The sequence below is a fragment of the Peromyscus leucopus genome, chromosome 1, assembly GCF_004664715.2.
Source record: "Peromyscus leucopus breed LL Stock chromosome 1, UCI_PerLeu_2.1, whole genome shotgun sequence".
Classification (NCBI taxonomy): Eukaryota; Metazoa; Chordata; class Mammalia; order Rodentia; family Cricetidae; genus Peromyscus; species Peromyscus leucopus.
In genome coordinates, this window is record NC_051063.1 from 123,176,104 (window position 1) to 123,199,135 (window position 23,032).

The window sequence follows — 23,032 nt, forward strand, 5'->3', positions numbered from 1 at the left end:
TTAATATAGATGTGTGAGGTACTTTTTTCTAGCATTTATTTTTCAAATTTATGTATTTTTGTTTTCCTTATTTCCCAGTTTTGATACTAGATTGTCTTAATTCCAAAAGCCGTCGTGGAATATTATTGGCTCCCCACTCCCTCACAATGTAGCCAAGGCTAGCCTTGAACATCTGGTGGTTCTTCTCAACTACTGGGATTACAGGAATATACCACCATGCTTAGCTGTAGTGTGTGTGTGTGTGTGTGTGTGTGTGTGTGTGTGTGTGTGACACACACTTGCATAGATGCACATACATGTGACTGAGAATGAACACATGAATGTGCACATGCATGTGAAGGCCAGAGGTTATTTACCAGAGCTGGAGAGATGGCTCAGTGGTTAGGAACACTTACTGTTCTTCCAGAGGACCGGGGTTCAGTTCCCAGCACCCACATGGCAGCTCACAACTGTCTGAAGCTCCAGTTCCAGGGGATCTGACACCCTCACACAGACATGCATGCGGGAAAAACACCATTGCACATAAAATAAACAAATGTTTAAAAAAAAGGGGGTGGTGGTAGAGTGCTTGCCTAGCAAGCACAAGGCCCTGGGTTCGAGGGATGGGGGGAGCTATTTACCTGTTTTTTCAGGACCTGGGGCTAGGTGGCTAGGCTGGCTGGCACTTAGTGAGCCCCAGGAATCTGCCTGTACCTGCCTCCCAGTGCAGACCACACCGCCACGCCCAGCTTTTCATGTGGGTGCCACGTGCTTTCCTGGCTAGGCTATCTCCCTAGCCCAAATCATTCTATAGGTTTTGATAGACAGGTTTTTCATTTTACTTCAAAATTTACTCAAGCATGATTGTCCAAATGTGAGCTGAACAAGATGACCAATGAACGGAATAAACTGAACGGGGAAAAGCTCATGATGTCTCAACCCTACATGAAGAACTAAGGGCGAGGGGGAGGAGAGAGAAGGGACCTGTGGTTGGTTATGTAAAATGAATAAAAATTCCTTAATTAAAAAAAGAGAAATTACAGATATAGGAATTACCCTGGATAATAGCAAATGTATCTTCGAAGACAGATTTTTAGACAAAGGAGCATATAAATGTTGGCAATGTACAAAATGTTTTTAAAACTGTAAAGCAATATATATGGTCGTGATTAAATTTAACTCACTCTGGGGGGGGGGGAGAACTAAAGCAACAGAGGAAAGCTGGGAATGAGAGAAATGGTCTGCCCCAGGGAAGAGCACACTTATCAGTTGTTCAATGCCCAATGGCCAGCGCTGAAAACATATATACAAGTAACTTGTATATGGACTCAACAGGTTATATTTAGAAATATATATGTTTATACAAACACATATACATGCATAAAACTGATGGGAAAAGAGGCTATGAATTTCAAGGAGAGCAAGGAGGAGTATAAGAGAAGGGAGAAATGTTGTAATTGTAATCTCAAAAAAAAAAAAAAAAAAAAAAAAAGCTGGAGCCGGGCATGGTGGTCATTTGAGAGGCAGAGGCAGGTTAATCTGAGTTCCAGACCAGCCTGATCTACGTAATGAGAATGTGTCTTTAAAAAATATATATATATATATATGTGTGTGTGTGTGTATGTGTGTGTGTGTGTGTGTGTGTGTGTATAAAATAAATAAATAAATATAAAATTGGGCTGGAGAGATGCCTCAGAGGTTGAGAACACTGACTGCTCTTCCAGAGGATCCGGGTTCAATTCCCAACACCCTCATGGCAGCTCACAACTGTCTTAACTCCAAGATCTGACTTCTCACACAGACAGACAGACATGCAGGCAAAACACCAATGCACATAAAATAAAAATAAATAATTAAGAAAAGGAAAAATTTTCAAAGCATCTGTCGTTTTGGTTTTATTTCTCTGTGGATCTGAGTTTTCTCAGCTGTTTTGCATATGGAATGATTGACAACCACTAACTGTTAATCTAGCTCTGTTGTGACTCAGCATCCAGAGCTGTAAACCTAGCTTCAAAACAGTGTGCCTAGTGTAAGATATGCAGGGCGGGGCTGGAGAGACGGCTCAGCAGTTAAGAGCACTGACTGAGTTCAATTCCCAGCACTACACGGTAGCCCACAACCATCTATAATGAGAGCTGATGCCCTCTTCTGGCATGCAGGCATACATGTAGACAGAGCATTCATAAAATAAATAAAATGCATTTTAAAAAAAGATATTGAAGGGCAGGCAAGACAGCTCAGTACTTAAAAGAGCTTGCCATCAGGTCCGACAACCTGAGCTGATCCCAGAGACCCAGTGGTGGGGAGAGTGAACTTTCACAACGTGTCCTCTCACTTCCATGTGCATGCTATGGTGGGCATGCATGTTCTCAGGTGTGCATGTGCATGTTATGGTGGGCATGCATGTTCTCAGGTGTGCATGTGCATGTTATGGTGGGCATGCATGTTCTCAGGTGTGCATGTGCATGCTATGGTGGGCATGCATGTTCTCAGGTGTGCATGTATATGCTATGGTGGGCATGCATGTTCTCAGGTGTGCATGTGCATGCACACTTTAAAAAAGAAGATCATGGGCTGGGGATTTAGCTCAGTGGTAAAGCGATTGCCTAGCAAGTGCAAGGCCCTGGGTTCAGTCCTCATCTGGGGGTTGGGGGGATCATATTTGGAAGTATTCTACAAACATGTGAAAATAAGGTATGTATCTAATAAACTTGTCTTATAAATTAATTTCATTTAAAATTCTGTAATTTTTCACTTTAGCTAGGGACACTCTATGGTGTGAATTTAATAAATACTTTGACTATCATTATAAGCAAGGTCTGGCTTTGTGTGTACCAGCAACCCCAGCATTTGGAAGCTAGAGGCAGGAGGGTAAGGTATTCAAGACAACACAAAGAATTCAGGCCAGCCTCAGCTACACAAGACTCTGTCTTAGAACCATATACATTGTTCTCGGCTAGTTCTGAATATATTTGTTTAAAAGCAACAGACCCAAGCAGAGATTGCTCTTTAGAGGCTAAGTCACTTTAGTCCAGACTCTCCCTGGCCACCTGTCTCTCTGAGGAAACAGTCCGTTCTCTGGATTCTTACCCCACCTGTGGACTTGGTCTCGAGCTCTCGAATATAAGAATGGGGTTAGAGGTTAGCTCTCTCACTCACAGCACGCAGCCCAGGGTTGCTGAACAGTTGGCCTGTACGTGAGGCACAGGGGGTGGGGTGGGGGTGGGGAGGGGAGGTAATGAAGGGCGAATTCATCACAGGGGTGTGCTTCTGAGGGAGAAGGGAGCTGCTCATGGTGGTCACAGTCAGACGTGCTGCCTTGGAAAGAACGAGATGGGAACATTGGGAGTGAGCGGGGCCTCCCTCACTGGGTGGGAAAATGAGAAGGAGCAGAATCTATCTGGGTCCGATGGTCAGACGGGAGAGCTGAGGAATGGACGGGAGTGGGCCCGGGCTCACGGCACAGGCGAACATCCTAAGGAGGCTCACTGACACAGGTGAGGACCCAGCGTTTCTGTTACCACAGGGTGAGAACAACAGGAGCAGGCGCGCTGGACTCTCCCTACGCTGCTGGTAAAGGCGGAACACGAACGTTAGCTTACCTTTATTTTGTTTCTGGAAAGGAAGTAGGCAGTGGCATGGAGCACATCCGCAGAATGTGTGGAATTGTGGTAGGGGTTAGAAGAATGATAATTGGCTTCAATAATTTGAAACCACGATCTCAGCGTTGCCTCGGAGCATTGTAAGAATTCACAGATTCCAAAACGAGCAAATGTTTTGAGACCTAGATAAATCAAAGGCCTACAAAGAAAAATATCCACAGTATAAAACAGAGCAAAGCAGCAGTGGCCTGAGCATGGGAGAGACTCAGGACCAACACGCAAATCCCAGCCAACTGCAGAGCACTCGGGACAGCCAGTCGGCACTGCACGGCACGTTCCATGTGGGAGGGGGCAGCGTGACAGTTTCTGCGGGCATCCTCACTTGCTGGGGTGAAGTTTTCCACCGTGCTTGCATCAGTGGAATCCTCAGAACCTTCTCTTTCCCAGACTCAACCTGCTGCCTGTAATCCTATTCTCACATGTTACTACTCATGTCCTGTCTAGAGAAAGATAACCACTGGACCTATAAACTGGACCCAGACAAGGTCAGGTGACTGATGGCCTCAACAATCTGGAGGGAGGTGCTAGAGTCTAACGGAGTTTACCCTGAGAGGTTGACCAGCTACCCGAAAGTAAGGCCCTTCCTTAGATGGCACTTTGACTTAACTGGCTTGGCTTGGAAGGTTAAGAAATCTGTCCCACAGAAGCCATCTCAGAGGTCATTACAAGACTCAACCTGGCCATCCTTAATACAGTTTTCATAGTCATGATGGTTCTGGTGTGTAAACTAGGAGCTCCGAGGCTCACTTGTCATGGGGATCCGCCTGTCCACTCCGCCTGGCTGTGTAAAGTGGGAGTCTCCGTATAGGCAGATCACCCAGTGGGATGAGACCTGTCAGTCATCCCACAGCTCAGCAGATCCATCTCTGCCCAAACCAGACCACACCCTGGCTGGCACTGGCTGTGGATGTCCAGTCCTGTGTGCCAAGACCCCTGTGGTTGACAGCTTTTACTCGGTAAAACCCCGGCTCCTACTCTGCAACCAAAAGCCATGAATGTAACTAGGGTGGGGTGTCCATGTGTGGGCCACCAGCATGGCAGTCAGGAGCTGAGTTCGTTAGTTTCATCAATGTGTAACTAAAAATATTTGCTCTAGGCTCTGGAGCAGGGGACTCTTTATTGCTACCTCATACAGTACCACACACTGGAGAAATTAGGAACCTAATGTAATACCACACACTGGAGAAATTAGGAACCTATGTCACAGGAAAAAGTGCTACCCGAGGAAGCCATCACTGCTGTTACATGACTGCACATGCGCTGTCCAGTAGCCAGGTAAGAGGCTTAGTCATCCCTTACGTATGCACTGCATGATCATGTAATTTGTGTGCAGCATGATCACGTGATCTATGTGCATGTGTGGCACAGCTATGTGAGCCCATGCGTGCATGTGTGGGAGAATCCATAAAAAGCAGGCCACAGGGTCACAGGCCCCGCCCACTTCCTCCTCCTCTCCATGCACAACCTTCCATAGGCCGAAGCACACTCCCCTCTGTTCCTTCTCCTAACTCTTTCTGCCCAGAGTGGGTTCTGTCATACCTCGTGGCTTTCCTCGCACAGTAAACAGGCTGCACAAAACTAACAATCACAGCTGGGCAAACTGCCTGTGGCCCAAGGACTCGGGGCAACCTGAAGTCCCACTACTTCCTCAGCCTCCGTCCTCACCCGAGGAACAGCTCCGCACACACCAGCGCTGCTCCGGGGCCTCCCTGTCCAGGCCCTGGGAAACCTGCTCAACACACCTTTTTTGAGTAGCCGCTTCCAGCTCAAAGATGTCAAAGTCCCACTGTTCTTCATTTTCTATGGCCATGGCAATCCGTGGTGGGATGTCATTTAGGGAGATGGGGCTGGGAATACTGCTGGAAGATGGCTGAAGGTCTGCAAGGCGATATAATTTGGAAAACAACATTAGTAGGTTCATGGCATCTGATGCTCAGGGTGAGGACAGTGCTACATTGGAAATGTGGAAATGGCGGCGTTGCTGCTGAGGCTTTAGGACACACCCAGAACTTACTGATGAGAACAACCGGTCCCATCATTTAACCTGGATTGCAGTGTTACAGTGACCTAAGAGGTTAAAAACAGAGAACTTACTTTTGGTTGCAAGAACATACTCATTTCCTGAAAACCTTCGTAAGCCATCCTGGTGAAAATCAAGGAAACAAGAGAAAGAATGGTTATAGCTCTTCTTTCCACCTTAGAAAAGCTAGGTGGTCAGCCCCACGGGATAATCCAGCCCACTACAAAGCTGCCCACTCCAGCAGGCTAAACACTGTGGCCAGCCCCAAATTCAATCACTTCCTGGGTGCTGGGCTCTTCTCCTGGAACCTAGGCTCAGGCAGGGTTGATACCAATGAGGTGACCGGCTTGCCTGCCCCATTCCAAGACCAGCTAATGCTCTAGAGACAGTCTCCTTCCACCCTCTCCAAACTCTGCGTCTCTAGTGACAGTCTCCTTCCCCTCTCCAAACTCTGCATCTCTAGAGACAGTCTCCTTCCGCCCTCTCCAAACTCTGCATCTCTAGAGACAGTCTCCTTCTGCCCTCTCCAAACTCTGCATCTCTAGAGACAGTGTCTCCAAACTCTGCATCTCTAGAGACAGTCTCCTCCCCCTCTCCAAACTCTGCATCTCTAGAGACAGTCTCCTCCCCCTCTCCAAACTCTGCATCTCTAGAGACAGTCTCCTCCCCCTCTCCAAACTCTGCATCTCTAGAGACAGTCTCCTCCCCCTCTCCAAACTCTGCATCTCTAGAGACAGTGTCTCCAAACTCTGCATCTCTAGAGACAGTGTCTCCTCCCCCTCTCCAAACTCTGCATCTCTAGAGACAGTCTCCTCCCCCTCTCCAAACTCTGCATCTCTAGAGACAGTGTCTCCAAACTCTGCATCTCTAGAGACAGTGTCTCCTTCTGCCCTCTCCAAACTCTGCATCTCTAGAGACAGTCTCCTTCCCCTCTCCAAACTCTGTGTCTCTAGAGACAGTGTCTCCAAACTGCATCTCTAGAGACAGTCTCCTTCCCCTCTCCAAACTCTGCATCTCTAGAGACAGTGTCTCCAAACTCTGCATCTCTAGAGACAGTCTCCTTCCCCTCTCCAAACTCTGCATCTCTAGAACGTTTCTTTCTGACCTTTTTTTGGGGGGTGGGTTGGGGAACATTTAGAGATAGAGTCTCTCTGTGTAACAGTCCTGGCTGTCCTAGAACTCGCTCTGTAGACCAGGGTGGCCTCAAACCCACAGAGTTCCACCTCTGCCTCTGCTGGGATCAAAGGCCTGTGCCACTACCACCCTGGCCTTTGGCACCTTCTAGGTGGTTCCCTCCCCTTGTTCGCTGAGCACCAGCCAATCATTCAGCATCCTCTGTGCTCCAACACCACAATCTCTGTATCCACTCCCACCCCACCCTCCACATGCTCACCTGACCTACAGACCACAGTTAGAGGTTACCACTGGGAATCACCCCACCTTCTAGAATTTACTGTCCAAACTTACTTTTTTGAAATCTAGTGACTTCAGATAGTGGGAACTGGGAGGGAGTAAATTTTGTTTCTAACAAAGACAGCTGGCAGAACACCGGTATAGTGTAGTTTGTCTTCCTTGTGGAAGCTCTGCTCCGATTGGGCTGCAGCTGGTGTCCAGGGCTCCTCAAGAGTCTGAGACACACCCCTAAGGCCTTCCTACAAAGTTATCCAAAGGCTGGTGGGATGCTTTGGAGGTGAAACTGTGCCCTGCACCCTGGCACTTTTTAAACATATAAGCAGGAGAGAGTTTTGTTTTGCAATTTGTCATATAGCTTTCGGTTTAAGGTGTGAGGTTCTGTCTGTTTTGTTGTTTTCTTTTTGGTGCTGGGGATGCAACTCAAGCATTCTACCGCCAAGTGACACTCCTACCACGACTATGAATCTTGAATGGCTGTTCTTTTTCTCAGCTTTTAAAATCTTTAAGATAAGCTGGGTGTTGTTGTGGGACAATCTTTTTGTACACTGTGAAGATGTGTCTTTGCCAAGGTGTGTCTTCTGATTGGTTTAATAAAGAGCTGAATGAAGCCGGGCGTGGTGGCACACGCCTTTAATCCCAGCACTCGGGAGGCAGAGCCAGGCGGATCTCTGTGAGTTCGAGGCCAGCCTGGGCTACCAAGTGAGCTCCAGGAAAGGCGCAAAGCTACACAGAGAAACCCTGTCTCGAAAAAAAAACCAAAAAAAAAAAAAAAAAAGAGCTGAATGGCCAATAGCTAGGCAGGAGAGAATAGGCAGGACTTCCTGGGAGAGAGAGAACTCAGGATGAATCTAGGCGTGCTGGATAAGCCAGGGAAACACGGAGGGAGTCGGAGGTACAAATGGAGGATAGGAAACAGCCATGTGGCAGAAAACAGATTAATAGAAATGGGTTAAGTTATAAGGGCTGGCTGAGAACAAGCTTAAGCTAAGGCCAAGCTTTCATAATTACTAATAAGTCTCCATGTCATTATTTGGGGGCTGGTGGTCCCAAAAGAAAGTCCAACAATACCCTTAATCTCAACACTCGAGAAGCGGAAACAGGCAGCTTTCCATGAGTTCAAGGACAGCCTGGTCTACCTAGCAAATTCCAGGCCAGCAAGGACTATATTGTGAGACTTTGCCTCAAATTAAAACAAAACAACAAAACTATAATAAACAAACAAACCAAAAAACCCTTTAATACAACTGAAAATGTCTTCTTTAAATAAACGACTTGTAAAACCCTAAGTGACGCTGGAAAACAGATCAATATCACCCCTCTTCTGCTCCAAGCTGAGGATTCCCTGGGAGGTAAGCAGCAGGCACCTCTTAGTCCAAGCATAGCTGAAGAGAAACCAGGAAGGAGTCATGGCCTCTACTGTGCCCTACACAGATGTCCTGCTTGACTTCAGAGCCCGTCCAGATAAGCTCCGAGAAAGCAAACAGGAACAGACAGCAGGGGCCTGGGCAAATCAACTCACAGATATTAAGCCCCCAACGAGGTCGGCGGCGTGAGGGTCATCCTCAGCATTAAACTGTGGTGAATATAACTCAGTGGTTCTCAGAATCTCCAGCACACGGTTCAAGGCTTCTGTCACAGGCATGGGGCTGTTTTCCTGGGCAGTGTTGATAATGTTGATTATCTACAGCATGGGAAGAAAGACGTGAGTCTGTAACCCTCCAGACACCAGGGGGCAGTCGAGAGTCAAGCTGCTAACAGTCGCCAATGTGCCACTGTGTCAGTGTGAGTTACAGTGTCTCTAGCCCATCCTTCTTCAGAGGAGACAACATCACACAGCTGAGGAGCACCCTTCTTTCCCGCAGGTCCCCGCTCTTGGCCAGGGAAGCAATTCACTGGGAGCATCAGGGACTTGCACACTCAGTGGAGACCAACCTTGGTGATGGGTGCTTCGATCATCATAGAGTGTATCCGGGCCAGAGAGGAGTGTCTTCTCTGATTGCTAACTGTGGAGAAAAGGGTGAGCAATCAGGTGTGCCGACCTTGGACATCTGTCTAGACACCGAGGGCTCTGTGCGCTCCCTTCCTGGGCATCAGAGTGTCGGCGGCGGCACACAAAAGGCTCTGGTGTAACTGCACACTGACTGAGCTTTCCTCCTTTCCTCACAAGACAAACCTGGGCTCTGCATTACCAGCTCCGCTTCCTTCCGTTCTAGGTGCTAGGATGTACACACGACCCCATGGCCTGAACGTCTGATGTCATAGGTCACAGAGAAGACAGAGGGAACAATTTAGCAAGTCCCAGCCAAACAACCTTTTCTCGTGTCTACAACAATAAGGCTTTAGTTACACCTCTTGCTGCTCTCCAAGGGCTGGGATGTTCTGGAAGACAGCTCCATACCCCCAATGTTCCATATTAGGTGGGAGCAATGGCTGGAGCTTTACCACTTAGCATTTAAATTAATTAAATCAATTTCTGGTTCAGATCTCCAAGGTTCTCTCTAGTGCTGTCCTCTGGTGTGTTTAATCTGGGCTAACAACCTTACAACTAGGTTTTTGTTGTTTGTGTCCAGACATGGCTCTTCCGGGATGAGGGAAGTCTGGACAATGCACAGGCAGGAAAGAGTGTGTCCCGAGTCCTGTGTCTCTGTGAACACCCACTGTTAGGATTACCAAAGGCCAGAAAGGATGAGAGATTGTCCAGCAAGATGATGCCTCAGTCTCAACTCACTAGCTAAGGAACTAAGGCCTGAGGAGAGATACTGTCTAGGGTTAACCAGGCCAGGAAGCCTCAAACGTCCTCAGTTCAGGGGACCAACGAAACTCAAATCTAATTTTAGTGATTAGCACATGGCTGCCAACTTTACACTTTATACAATAAAGTCACTAAACAAAATCCCCACCATCTCATCACAGTTAGAAAAGGATTTGCTCTTATTTAGGAACAGAATGAAAATGCTTATCAAAATCAGAATAGAGGGCAGCTGGGCAGCATGTACTGTACTCTTGAAAATTTCTAAGGTAGATTTTTAAGGATGTGAAGTAAAACATTTGCTAATTAGCTCAATTTGGTCATTTCACAATGTATACATATTCTAAAATAGCATGTTGTCTAAGACACATACACACAATTCTAAAATTTGTCAACTAAAAGAAATTTTTATTTTAAAAATAATTTGAGAAAATAAAAAGCATAAATGCAATGAGGTAAAAATAAATAAGATGCAAACATGTGTCACAGAGTGACTGAAGAATTTGCACACACACTCACTCTCTACTCTTAGGCTCAACAGGTAAGTCTACCTCAGTCTCTGAGTAAAAAGTCAACATACTAAACCCCACTGCATTTCTCTGTACTAATGCCACATAATTAGAAGGGGAGGCAAACACACTGTTAAAATACCACAAGAGTTCTCGGCGCAGGAGGCTCACAGGCCTACCCTAGCGGAGCAGGTACTACCTGTTAATGACTTCTCGGGAGGGAGAATCGTTTTCTTCAGGAATGTGGCCCCTGGTAGGCTGCCTATGCTTCAGTGATTAGCCCTATGCCCACGAAGACACAGGCAGAATGAACATGGTGGTTAATTAAAAGGGGGAAAGGAGGACACGAGTTGGGGAAGGGGCATGGTGACTGCATTAAAAACAACAAAACATGTTGGTCAGCATGCTTCTGCATGGTCTTAAGTTTTTATTTCAGCTGAGCAAGTTGGCACACACCTGGGATCCTAGCACTGGGAGATGGGGGCAGAAGCATCAGGAGTTCAAGGGTCATCCTGGACTATACAGGGTGTTTGAAGCCAGCCTGGGCTATATGAAACTCGGTTTAAAAATAATTATATTTCAGCCATGTCAGGCATGGCGACACATGCCTTTAACCCCAGCACTGAGGAAGGGCCAGCCTGGTTGACATAGTGAGGTCCAGGACTACTAGGGCTGTCTCGAAAAACAAAAACAAAAATTATATTTCAATCTAAACTAAAATAATATCTTAGTGAGAGTTTTACAATCTCCAAATTAAGCTCACCACTTCCAAAGGGTAAGTTTCCATAGTAAACTGCAAACTAACCTATCCTTCAGAATTACCAAATATGTGTGTGACTCACATCATGATAGGAGACTAACAGACAAGCCTACTGCAGAGAGTTTAGAAAATCACATAGAACAGCTAGTCCCTAGTTCTTTGCTTTTTCCTTATTATTGACTCATTTCCAAGGCTCACAATGGAGTCTACCTGTCCCAGAAGGACACAGTGCATGGTAACCAGGAAACGACACTGCAGGCAGGCTGGCGAGTCCTGTGCCCGGGGCCTACACCCTCCAGTCTGCCACTCACCTTCACTTGCTTTAGAGGAAACCGCCTTGGCATCTATGGAATTTTTCCTCCTCTCTTTATGTTTGCCTGCCTGATTATCTGTGGAAACAAAGCATCAGTCATTTCTTTACAGAGATGTTAGTGACAATACCAGCAAAGGACATCAATGAAATCTTAGGAGTCCACAAGTAAAAGGACTTGAACACCTTTTGAGCCGCCAAGAACCCCGCACTGTGTACGGGAACAAACCACACACACCTTGGCTTGAGGGCCTTCATTTTCTCAGAGCTTTACCAAGTTCAAAGAAAGGAAACAACCAGAAGAAATGACCCCCGCAGGGGTTCTCCTATTGTAGTTAAGTGAAACAGAGGGATTTTATCCTCCTTTACCCTGTCTCAAAGAGAAAACAACAACAAAAGGTATTTTCTTTGCAATATCCTGAGAGAACGTTCTTCTCTTTCCTAAGGTCATATGTGGAGCAAGTTTGGGGTACAGTATGAGGGTAATTTGCTTTTCTCCCCAATTCTTCTTTTCAGTAAAAGATGCCACTGCTATTGTAGACTCCAAATAACAGTTCTATGGCTCCTCCCCAGCCCTTGCTCCATCTGCTCACTGACAAAGCGAGCCTACCCTTCCTGCCGCCCCTCCGTGTGCCTGTGGGTGCCCAGTGTGGTGCTGATGACTAGTGTACAACAATTTATGTCCCCACCTCACACAAAAGCAACCAGGGAGCGACCAGCAGGTGAGTGTAGGAGTGGCAGAGCAGGCCCTGAGTCCACCCCTCCCAGGAGGAGGTCGAGCGACTCTGCCTTGCTCACTCCTCTTACCAATTCTTCTCCTCTGCCCAAGGCACGGTCCCAGTGCAGGGCCCAAGTGCTCCTCTGCACCATGGGGAAGGTTCTGCACCTGGTTTTGTTCTGTGGTGCTGGGAATGGAACTTAGGGCCTTGAGTAAGCGAGGTGAGCACTCTACCGCTGAGTTACGTTCAGAGCTCTGCTCTTAGCTTCCTGACCCACCACGGCCTGAATCTTCTCTATGTGCATGTGTGTAACAAGGAGGACCTCCTTGTTGCTGACATCTTGCTAGACACAGGGAGCCCTCTTTCTGGCCACTTCTGTTTGTAGAACCACACTCCCTGGTTCTCTGCCCACCTCACTCCTCCTTCCATCCTTTCGTGCTCCCTCTTCCTCGGCCCCGGGCAGTTTCAAAGGCTGGCTTCCAAAGGTTCTAGCCTCACTCCTTTCTCTTTGAAGCAAACACGACCTCCTTCAAAAAACCCTCATTGCTTCTTGCAGCTCTATCTAATTTCCATGTAGCCGTTTTACCCCATCCTCTCCTGAGTTCCAGACTTACATCTCGATGGGTCATTGGCCATCTCCATTTGGATATTTTTTAGCTATTGCAAATTAACTCATCCAAAATGAACTTATCCTTTCTAACTCTACTGAACCCCCAGTCACTAGACAGGACCTACCCACTTGACCAATTCCCTACAGGCAGCCAACAGAGCCTTCTACAGCATCTCATCAGATCCTTCCTAATCATAATGCATCCCTGGCTGATCAGTCCTCAGGGTCAGCGTCCAACTCCCAAGGGTGGCACTCAGAATCCTACAGAGCTAGCCCTGACTCTCTAGACCCCCAAGAAGTCTTTATATTTTATCGGTTCATGCCCTCCCTCCAACCTCTACACCCTGCTACAAACTACTTACTTAAGAATGCACATTTCTCATGTTGCCTCCTTTCCCTAGTTAACTCTGCTTCTCTAGGAAGATACAGTTTGGGTACCTTAAACTTCAGGAAACCTTCCCACATGTCTCCTCATCCTGTAAGTGAAGGCAACTAACTGGCTTTATTATTGTCTGTCAAGACAACTGTGAGCAATCTGAGGGCCGTCTTTTGTGGTGGCCAGCGACACATCAAGCACACAGCAGATGCTCAGTAAACACATGCCTGCTTTACTTGACACCTGCACAGTCCTGTGCACAGATAAAAGGGCCGATGTGTGGAACCACTCCGACTCTAGCTTTGCTATTCAGAATCCTCCAGGAGGAGATTACCTCCCTGGCCTTCAAAGGTGTAGCCCGCCCACAACATGCCTTTCATTTCTCTCTGGTCTGGAGCTTGTCAGCCCAGCTGCTCTGCTCACACTTCTGGAGCAGCCCTGACATCTGCTCCTCTCATCTGAGGTGATACTACACTGGCTCAAGATGCTCACTCCTTCAAGTGGCACCTCCTCTCGACCATATGTAGTGATGCGTGTCTTTCCTTTCTCAGGGCTTCACCATGACTCATGGTTACACAACTGTCTAGTGAGCTGGACTGTGAACTGTTCCTGTTCCCTTTCATCCACCCCGCACAGATTTCCCGAGCGCTTGCCCTGTGACAGCACCTAAGACTGGGGCTGTGGTTTAGATCCTGACTACCCCTCAAAGGCTCATGTGTTCAGAGACTGTCCCTCCCAATCAGGATGATGCTTTCGGTCCTATGAATGTCACACTGCCCCTTTTGTTCCCTACATGTTCCTTGAGGAATGGCTATGAGAGCTTAGGCAGCGGGGCACAGGGTCAAGGGATGCAGGGTGCCTTTAAGAGATGGAACCGAGTAAGAGCTCTTTAGGTCACCTCGGGGATCTTCTCAGGCTCTTCCCTTTCTCTTTATTTTGCTCTGGGCCAAGAAGCAGTGATCTCACTTGACCACACGCTCCTGCCATGTGTTGCCGTAAGCCTAAAGCAACAAGGCTAAATGATCATGGGCCAAAGCCTCCAAAATAGTGAGCCAAAATAAATGAGTCCTTCTCTTATCATAAGTCAGATATTTCAGATATTCCCTTGCAGCATCAGGGATATGTGGATGGATATGTTAAAGTCATATCCTCAAAGGGAGGTGGTCTAGAGCCGAGCAAGGCAGGGGAGCAGAATTATACTAATATTGTCAACTGAAGGGAGAACAGACTGGCAGAAAAGCACCGTGAGATCAGGATGGGGCTGTGGCAAACAGAGGGAGCAGGGTGCAAGGAGATCCAATTTCCACCGCAACACTTTCAAGTTACTTCATTTCTTCATAAATCCTAGTTCCTCTGCCCCCAACAACTCCATCAGGAATGCTGCTCCCACTGTGTCCCTTAGCCCTTTGTAAGTGACTCAGGGACAATTTTCACCCAGCCAGTCGAGGTGGACCGTACAGGCCTGGACTGGGCCCAGCTCCCAGATGCAGCCTTTAGGGCACACCCAGGGGACCACATTCCTAAGAGACTGCAAGCCCTGAAGAAGCACCATGGCCAGGGGCTCACACAGTAGTGGGTGCTCAACAGATAACACAGCACTCTGATAAGGTATCATGCCTGTACATGGAAACAACTCGAAATAGGCCTCCATGACCATCTACCACTCTGCTCTTGGTTTCCTGTCCTAGAAAATGGGGTCCTTAAACTCTGCTCATCTCTTCAGAGACATTAGCATTTTTGTGGCCTGACTGGGCAATCCAGGGAATTCTGGAGAGGCAGTGTTGGGCAATGGAAGACACTGTCTCCAGTCTGCACCCTAATTGCAGGAACCCTTTGGCCTGGAAGCAGGAACTCCAGTCTGGATACAAGAAAGCTGAACCAGGTATCTGAGCCAACATGCCCACAAGTTCCTGTGCTGGGCCTTGCAGACTGCAGTGTGTGCCCTCAGGCCCTCAGCAGGGCAGGCCTGTGAGAGAGAAGTGCCACCCGCCAGCCCTAAGCTCCCTGGCTACCTCCAATCTCAGACAATGGTCCTCGCCACTCTTCCTGAGAAGGCTTTCTGTTTCTAGAGATCCAAGAACCTCTGCATCTCTTCAGAGAACTGTGACGTGACATCTATAAGCAACAGTTCCAGCCCTGCCAGCCGTAAGAAGACCTGTGAAGTACTTGAGGCCTTGGGCCCACCCTCTTCTGCCTAAACCAAAGCTTGTCATGTGACGGCAAGCCAGAGCAATCCAAGTTTATTCTCCATCACTACAACCATTTTGTTGTAGTGAGGTATAGCATCACCCAAAATTACACATAGGCTAAGAGAAATGTAACGTGTGTGAGGACCTTAGGATTTTCCTAGGCTCCCAGACATCTTTCTCTCGATTGGGGAGTTTCAGAACCTCCCTTTACAGAGGAAGGAGGCCAGGGACTCCCTCTCTCCGCACCTAAGTAGCAGGTGACCTAGATCAAGTGAGCACCTTTTCAGAGCTGCCCTGGAGCAAGTGAAACAAGAAGCGAGGCCCCAAACCTGGATCTCGCCAGAGCCAGTGGTGCCCGGCTATGCCGTTCCCATGGCAATGCCCAGATCGGAGGGGACAGCTGCCCGGCGTCCCTTGGCTCCCGACTCTGGCCCAATCTTAAGGGGCTCTATTTCCTTCCGATAAGCCCTACTTCTGCTTGAAAACTGACTTCTGCTGTCCATGGCCTGATGGCCCCACCTGCCCCACTGAGGCCAAACAGCCCCCAGACCTTCAGGGGGCTGCCCAGGGATGCACAGATCAGGTGGGTGGCTCACCTGGGAGCATTCATTCATCACACAGGTACAAATGGTGCAGCGCCGTGACGCTGAGTAGATTCCTACCTTGCCTGTACTCTGACCATCACCGACGGCCACCCGAGCCTGTACTCTGACCATCACCGACGGCCACCCGAGCCTGTACTCTGACCATCACCGACGGCCACCCGAGCCCCGCTCATTCATCCCCTAGCTGCCTAGCTCTAAGCTGCCATTTAACTTCCTTGACTCTTGTTTTTCCTTCTGTAATAAAGGAGTGTTAATAACGGTCATGTCCACTTTGCAGGGCTATTCTGAAGAACTAAAACCAACAAAATATCACGAACAAACCCCCCAGCAACGTGCTCTGTGGACTTGCAGCACAGAGCTCCTGCTGTGGCAGGCAGGCCCTGTCGGCCACTTTGGTTCTCACTCCACAGCTCCCTGCCGCGTGGCTTCTGCCTCACTCTCCACTGAGCCTGAGCGCTCTCAAATGTAAGTCAGAGTCCCGGCATTCCTGCCCAAGTGCCCATGTCCTACACCCTCTGTGCCACCCAGCCCTGACCAGGCAGCGCTTGTCCCCGCCCTCCGCTGCTGGGGTACACTCTTGCCTCCCCGCTTTGACTCCTTCCTCTGCCTGACTTCTCCTCTTCTCTCAGGGGCTCACTAGGGATCTGCCTCACATGTCCACTGTCATTCTCTTCCATAGCAACCGTGACATTCCCACTTCCACACACACCCCGGGCTCCCTCTCAGCAGTCCCACGCCGTCATCACTTGCTGGTGCTTTTCTGGTCAGAAACATCTGCATCTCAAGTTCTTACCTCTTTGAAGAGCCTAGGAGCCAGTGACCGGCAGATGTTTACTATAAATCTGTACAGCAATAAACAGGACTGCACAGGTAAAGTGGTCCATGTTTACCTCCCCAGTGCTGACCACACCCTCCATCTCCAGGCTTCAGTCTTCTTCCCAGTCCTACCCCGTCAGTTTGTTCCCGCTCTCCTTCTTATTGTCATCTCATTTTCCTGGCCAGTGTTTCCTCTCCTCTCGGTCACAATGTGACCAACACATCCTTCCATGTGAATGGTTTTGACACAATATAAGAACTTCTTAGAGCTCAAGTGTCTCCGTAATATCCCCTACTCCGACACCTTCAGAGACTCTAACTGCCTATGAATAAAAAGCCCGATTTCCTACCTGGCCTTTAGGACTATGATTAATTCCAACTTCTTATCCTGACTTACTCTGTCAGTCTACACACTCCTCCTTCTGGAACACATACCATGTTTTCCCTCTTCTGCATGCCTGAAGGAGAGCCCCCAGAGTCCATCCCCTTGTCTGTGAGGGCGAAAAGCAGGAAGCCGCTGGCAACCATGACTTAGGTTTGAAGGAGATAAGCACTCCCAGCCAGAGAAGAGGCCTGTGCAGCAGGACAAACGGCGTCTGAGCAATAATCAGAAGACAGGCCACACCTACCCGCAGGATGGCAGCGATAACTGTCAGGACAGGACAGAGGAAGGTGGCCCTGCTAAAGTACTTCAGTGCCACTCAACCCTGTCTGCCTCTTAAAGCTCAGTTCTGGTTGTAAAATCATGCTCCTCTCCACACACATGCACACGAGCCATGCGCCGCATCCATCAGTTCTCCCCACACAGGCCAGCACCCAGCCCAGGCACTTGTCCAGATGCCCACAGCACTCAAATCCGTGACCTCAAACCACGCCGGGCAGTGTCGTCGGCGCTAGGAGAAGAAGGTCCTGTGCAAACACCACTGTACAGAGCAGGCCCATCAAAGAACGGATCTGTGAGTTTCCCCCCACACTCAACCTCAAGAACGAATATACGGCCTCATACCTGCTTGACTGTTCATCGGCACAGACTCAGTTACTGTCTCAACCTGAAAAGAAATTTTACAAGCCGTTAGCTTTGATCACCTAAGCATCCTGCTTGGAACGCAGGTCGGGGCACCTTGCTTACCTTATCGCTGCTGTTGCACACCCTGATAATGGACACATAGTGTCTGATTTTCCTGTGAATAGAAAACAATGCCTTAGTTTTCTCCTGACTCTAGTTCGGTATAAACAGTTAATTTTTCATTATGAAATGAATACTTCCCTTTAGCAATATATAAAATGCTTTGAGAGCATTTTTTTCTTCTAATTTTTGTGTGTTTGTTGGGGGGGGGAAGGGAGGGCAAGGCCACCAATTGATGAACAGAACTTTACGAACACCCTCTTATGACTTTGGAAAAAAGCAGTGACTTCCCTGGTTATGACAACAGACAATACATGACAGATACATACGCTTCTAACAGAGTACTGCACGTTAGCCTTTGGTTCCCTAACGCCGTCTTGACAAGTGTTTATACTGAAGCTCTGAGTTCCAGCAGGCTGCTTACAGCCACTCATGGAGACAGCCACAGGCCACAACAGGCTGAGGTCCCTGCTAGCCTCGGTTAGCTAACGTCTAAAACAAAGCGACGAGGGCTGAGCACAGAAGCGCTGACTTGTCCCATTTATTTATTGTTCCTCAGTTTTTTTCACCCCACCCCCATAATCAAATCCCTATATGCTTATCACAAAAAAACAAAAACAAAAACTGGAGAGGACATAAAAGAGCAAAGAGTCCGAACAGAGAGCTCCCACAGCTCTGCCTCCCTGAGGCAGTCACCAACTGGCAGCCAAGGCTGCTGACACAGCACGCGAGTTGCTGAGCGCTCAGCACCAGGCACCATCATGCATGGCAGCCAGGGCTGGGGCCAGAAACCAGACCTCTCTGCGACTCAGTTTCCCCATGTGTAAAGTGGAGACACCACTGTGTGCTGTGCTAACAAAACAGAGCTGCACTCAGAAGGAAATGGATCGGCATCTCCCACTAGCCAGGAGCCTGACTCAGAGGGAAGTGCTTCGAGGACAGAGGTAGCGCCTGATACTGTGGGCCACACTTCCTCTCTTACCTCCTTTCCTTTCCTGAATGCATCATACACTGGGTCTGACTTCATACCTTGCATTTAACAGTATAGTAAGGTTTTTTCCTTACAACTTAATTTTCCATGATCATCATTTATTTACAAAAGTTGTATTTTACTGTTGGGTATTCTATAATTCATACTCAGAATTTTCTAGAAACTTTCTCTATTATTTTGAATAGGTTCTGAGACAAGGCATCTAAAAATTTTAGGCTCTTGATATATATTTATGATTTACAATATCTGTATGTGAGCACATGCAGGCTTGCCTATGTGGCCATGTGTGGAGGCAGAGGTTGACATTGTGATGTCTTCCTCAATTGCCTCTCCTCCTCCTCCTCATTATTATTATTATTATTATTATTAAGACAGAATCTCTCACTGAACTTGGACCTCACCATTTCACAGCTAGACTGGCTAGCCAGCCAGACCCCAGGATGTCCACCCACCAGTGATGGGGTTTCCGGCATGAGGCCACACGGGCTGTGTGGGGAGGGTTGCTAAGGATCTAAACTCAGATTCTCATACTCGTACAGCAGGCACATTCCCCAGTGAGCCAGCTCTCCAGCCCTAACACATCTGTTAGCATCCAAAGTATTTTCCCTGGTGTGGCAGGCCTTTGCAAGAATAACTACTTCCAGTTAGATGAAACGCTTATACACACAGGTAAACTGTGATCTGAATATAAACACTGACGTCTTCTGTCAATCTACACCGCATAAAGAAGACTACCTCAAGTCAGGTGGCCGGTCCTCAAGGAGCCACCACCCTGGAAGGCCATGCTGAGACCCCTGGCCCTGCTCCAAGCCTTTTCCACTCCTGTGAGGAGGTCTGAGTTGACTTAGGTATTCAAAGCAAATTCAAAACATGGACTGCTGATTGAAGCCTACTGTTTGCACTTACCCGCCCTGCCCAATGACAGGTATTATCTTCACATTTTGTTGTATATTATCTCCATTTTTCTTTTGGGTATGGTAAACTCCTTGCCACTCCTATAAATAGAATGTAAGCATCATTACACTTTGGGTTTAAAACATAAACCCAGGAACATTTTCCATTTTGGTTCCAATTCATTTAATCACCATGTAAGAACTTAGGATAAAAAGTAATTCCAATTCAAAATGCAATTCAAGTAACCTGAGATTCCTCCCCCTCTCTCAAGTCTACTTGACAAAGGTCAAGTCACCTCAGTGTAAGTGGTCACATGTCCCATGGTCATCTGCTGGCAAGAGAGAACCCCCTCACTCAATGCATTAATGCCACCTCTCTAAACTCCTGCTGGCAGAAGTGAAGACGGGAATTAGCACTTTGCCTTGGTACACAGTGCAGGAGAAATCTCAGGACTAGGGCACAGAAGAGCAGTTTGTGGCCATTACTGTGGTGATGTGGCACTGTGGATGCCACTCGTTTGTCACTCTGAATGGCTTTAGTCCTTCTGGATTTGGGGGTTTTCAGTCCCCCAAGGGATGGGATGACTCTTGAGCTCAGACTTGAGCTCGAGCAGCAGGAGAACAAGGTGAGGCTGAAAAGCATGGGGTTGTGATTTTAAGAGTTCCCATGTACAGCCACAGATGCTTTCAACAGGAAAGGGCATGGCTGTGGAGGAAACAGGGCACACCTTCCTCTGGGGTGATGGGGGCAGCTAGAGATTTGTCATTATCATCTGACCCCTTGTTGGGACAACACCCAGATGAGTCCAGAATGTTCTTGGCCCTTCAGAACTCTCAGGACCCAGAGCTCTAAGACATTCAGGTAGCTATTGATTGCTGGATGACACAATTCTGAAAACAATCATTTTTTAGGACCATGTCAAAAACAGCTAGTTCTTCAACAGAAGAACAGGTCACAAACAGTTCAGTTGTGGGTGCAGCCAGCCCAGAGACAGGCTGTGCCCCAAACCAGCAAAGACTAAGCAGGGATCCCCCAAGCAAGAAGGCAGTCCTCATCTCCACAGCCCATGGGGTCACCCTGGAAGTAGAAGCTCTAAAAGCACCACCGAAGGTAATCACTGGATATGTAGTTTGGGTGGCTCGATTGAGGTGGGTTCGCACTAGGCACTCTGGCTGGCCTGGGCCGGGCTACACAGACTAGGCTGGTCTCAAACTTGCAGTGACCCTCTTGCCTTGGCCTCCCAAGTGCTATGCATTATACACTTTAAATGAGTGAGTTGTGTTGTGTGAGAATCACATCCCAAGAGAACTGTTACATTATATGAAAACAAAGAGAAGAAACAGCAGGTCAATAGGATCAAGACACTAGCACATTGAAAAACAGATTCAGCATATTCTTCTCTAGCTCTTTCTGAATCAACTCAGACAACTGACAGGCCCAAGGCAAGGTCTACAGGCCACGCCAGCACTACAGTCCCCAAAAGGAGCAGATGATCAAGCTAGTGACTTAGCAGGGGGAACAATGTTAAATCTAAGTTTTTGGGGTCGCCACTGTAAATAAAACAAATGTACTTGGCACAAACCATATTTACTAATCACAAATACGAAAACATTCAGTTATGAATTCCTGGGAACAAATGTACTTCCTTAGAACATAGTCATAGAGATTTATAGTTGGTAAGGCCGACAGCTGGTGAGCTCAGCGGCCAGCCTGTTTGGGGTGCAGTACTCTTGCATAGTCCTGTCCCCAGTGAGTGCCCCGCTGCACACAGTGAGGCTCAGGCTCCCCTGCTGCTGTCTGGCACAGGCTACATACCAGGCTGCGCTTCTGTGGCTATTGATGTAGCCCCTTTGGCAATCACTGTCATAAAATTAAGTCATTGTCATCCAGCTGTCCTGTCCCCAGGGCTGGCACAATGCTTACCCATGGTAAACAATCAAAGAACACATGAGGCCTTTGTTTACAGAGCGGCTGAGGTCAACTACAGAATCCTCGTCACCAGGCTAAGCAATCTGCACACTATACTAAGGGGGCAACATGATAGAAAGCTATCTCACTAAGACCAGCCATGCACTCTACAGGGTAGAGGGATTTGGCCTCCATAATTGCAGGAGTGTGAGGAAGTCCTGGAGCAGATCAGGGCAAACAGCACACACTCAAAGCAAGGGAGTTAGCGGCCAGCAGGATTGGTGATGGGCTTGAAGGAGGTGAAAGACAGCGGGAATCAGTTGATTTCAGGGATCTAGGACAAGGTAACTGTGAGGACAGCCTATGGACAGGGACTGACGAGAAAACACACCGGGGTTTTTGTTCATGGAGGGTGAGAGGAAGATCACTGTCTGACAATTTCATTTCAAGTGACAGCAGGATACTGAGGGGCAAGAGCAAGGGGGTAAAGGTCAGAGTCCAGGTAATTTGTGGAGGAAACAGAAGGGAAGTAGAGTAGGGAAGTGGAGTTTGTCAGCAAGGAAGGGGGAAGGATCACAGGAAATAAGGAAGGTCAAAGGGTCCTGAGACCACACATCAGCACTGACAGGCATCTGAATAGTCAACATTTATCCTGCATTGAGAGAGAGGGGTGGGTAGGTAGGTAGATAGACAGACAGACAGACAGATAGATATGTGCGTATGCATGCACGTGTGTCCCAGGGGTGGGTCAACAAAAGGGAAAGTCAAGATGTCTAGACAGGGAAAAGCCATGTAAAGCTTAGCTACCTGAAAGACAGAGATAATAAGGCCCCGACAGGGGAGTTATAGGGAAGAAGAAAAAGGATACAAGGAAGTATACATATGAACCTAAAAAATCAAGTTAGCCTCTCTATCTACCTCAAAGAGAGCAAGAGATAGAAGGTTTGTGGCGTGATGGGTATCTGCAACACTCTGCTTCGATAGCATGGGGATTTCTCCTCTGGCCCAGGGCTTCCTGATGCCTACAGCTCTGGCCATCTGACCATTTTCTGAATCTTCTCTCCCTGCCATATTGGTACCCAGTGGACATTTGAGCTGTCCTTGCTGACCACAGCATGATGGTTCCACAAGGCCACTGACCCCTCCACCAGCTCTTCCCCTACAGAGACTGGGTCAAACAGACGGTCTACCCTCTCACCTCAGTGAACCAACAGGTCATTGACAATGGGTAAAATCACCTTTTCACACTCCCTAAAAGCTCAGAAATGTCCTAAGTGGCCAGACTCCTTTCAGAAACAAGAGTAGCAAATAGGCCAGTAACACTTGGCCTTTCTGGGTTTTGCTCATAATCATGCCAAGTCTCTAGAGAGGAGTCCCTGCTATTCTGATTTGAGAC

At 48.0% G+C, this 23,032-nt stretch overlaps 1 protein-coding gene across 1 annotated transcript in view; it reads right to left on the minus strand.

Moving 5' to 3' along the window:
- Window positions 1–23,032, minus strand: part of Pde8a (phosphodiesterase 8A) — a 138,353-nt gene that overhangs the window by 11,777 nt on the left and 103,544 nt on the right. The window contains exons 9-17 of the mRNA XM_028873782.2: window positions 19,741–19,829; window positions 17,847–17,898; window positions 17,724–17,766; window positions 11,404–11,481; window positions 9,007–9,077; window positions 8,594–8,755; window positions 5,736–5,784; window positions 5,384–5,519; window positions 3,582–3,780 (exon numbers count right to left, since the gene is read on the minus strand). Of these exons, the coding sequence (XP_028729615.1) occupies window positions 3,582–3,780; window positions 5,384–5,519; window positions 5,736–5,784; window positions 8,594–8,755; window positions 9,007–9,077; window positions 11,404–11,481; window positions 17,724–17,766; window positions 17,847–17,898; window positions 19,741–19,829 (879 nt within the window). The remainder of the gene's footprint in view (window positions 1–3,581; window positions 3,781–5,383; window positions 5,520–5,735; window positions 5,785–8,593; window positions 8,756–9,006; window positions 9,078–11,403; window positions 11,482–17,723; window positions 17,767–17,846; window positions 17,899–19,740; window positions 19,830–23,032) is intronic.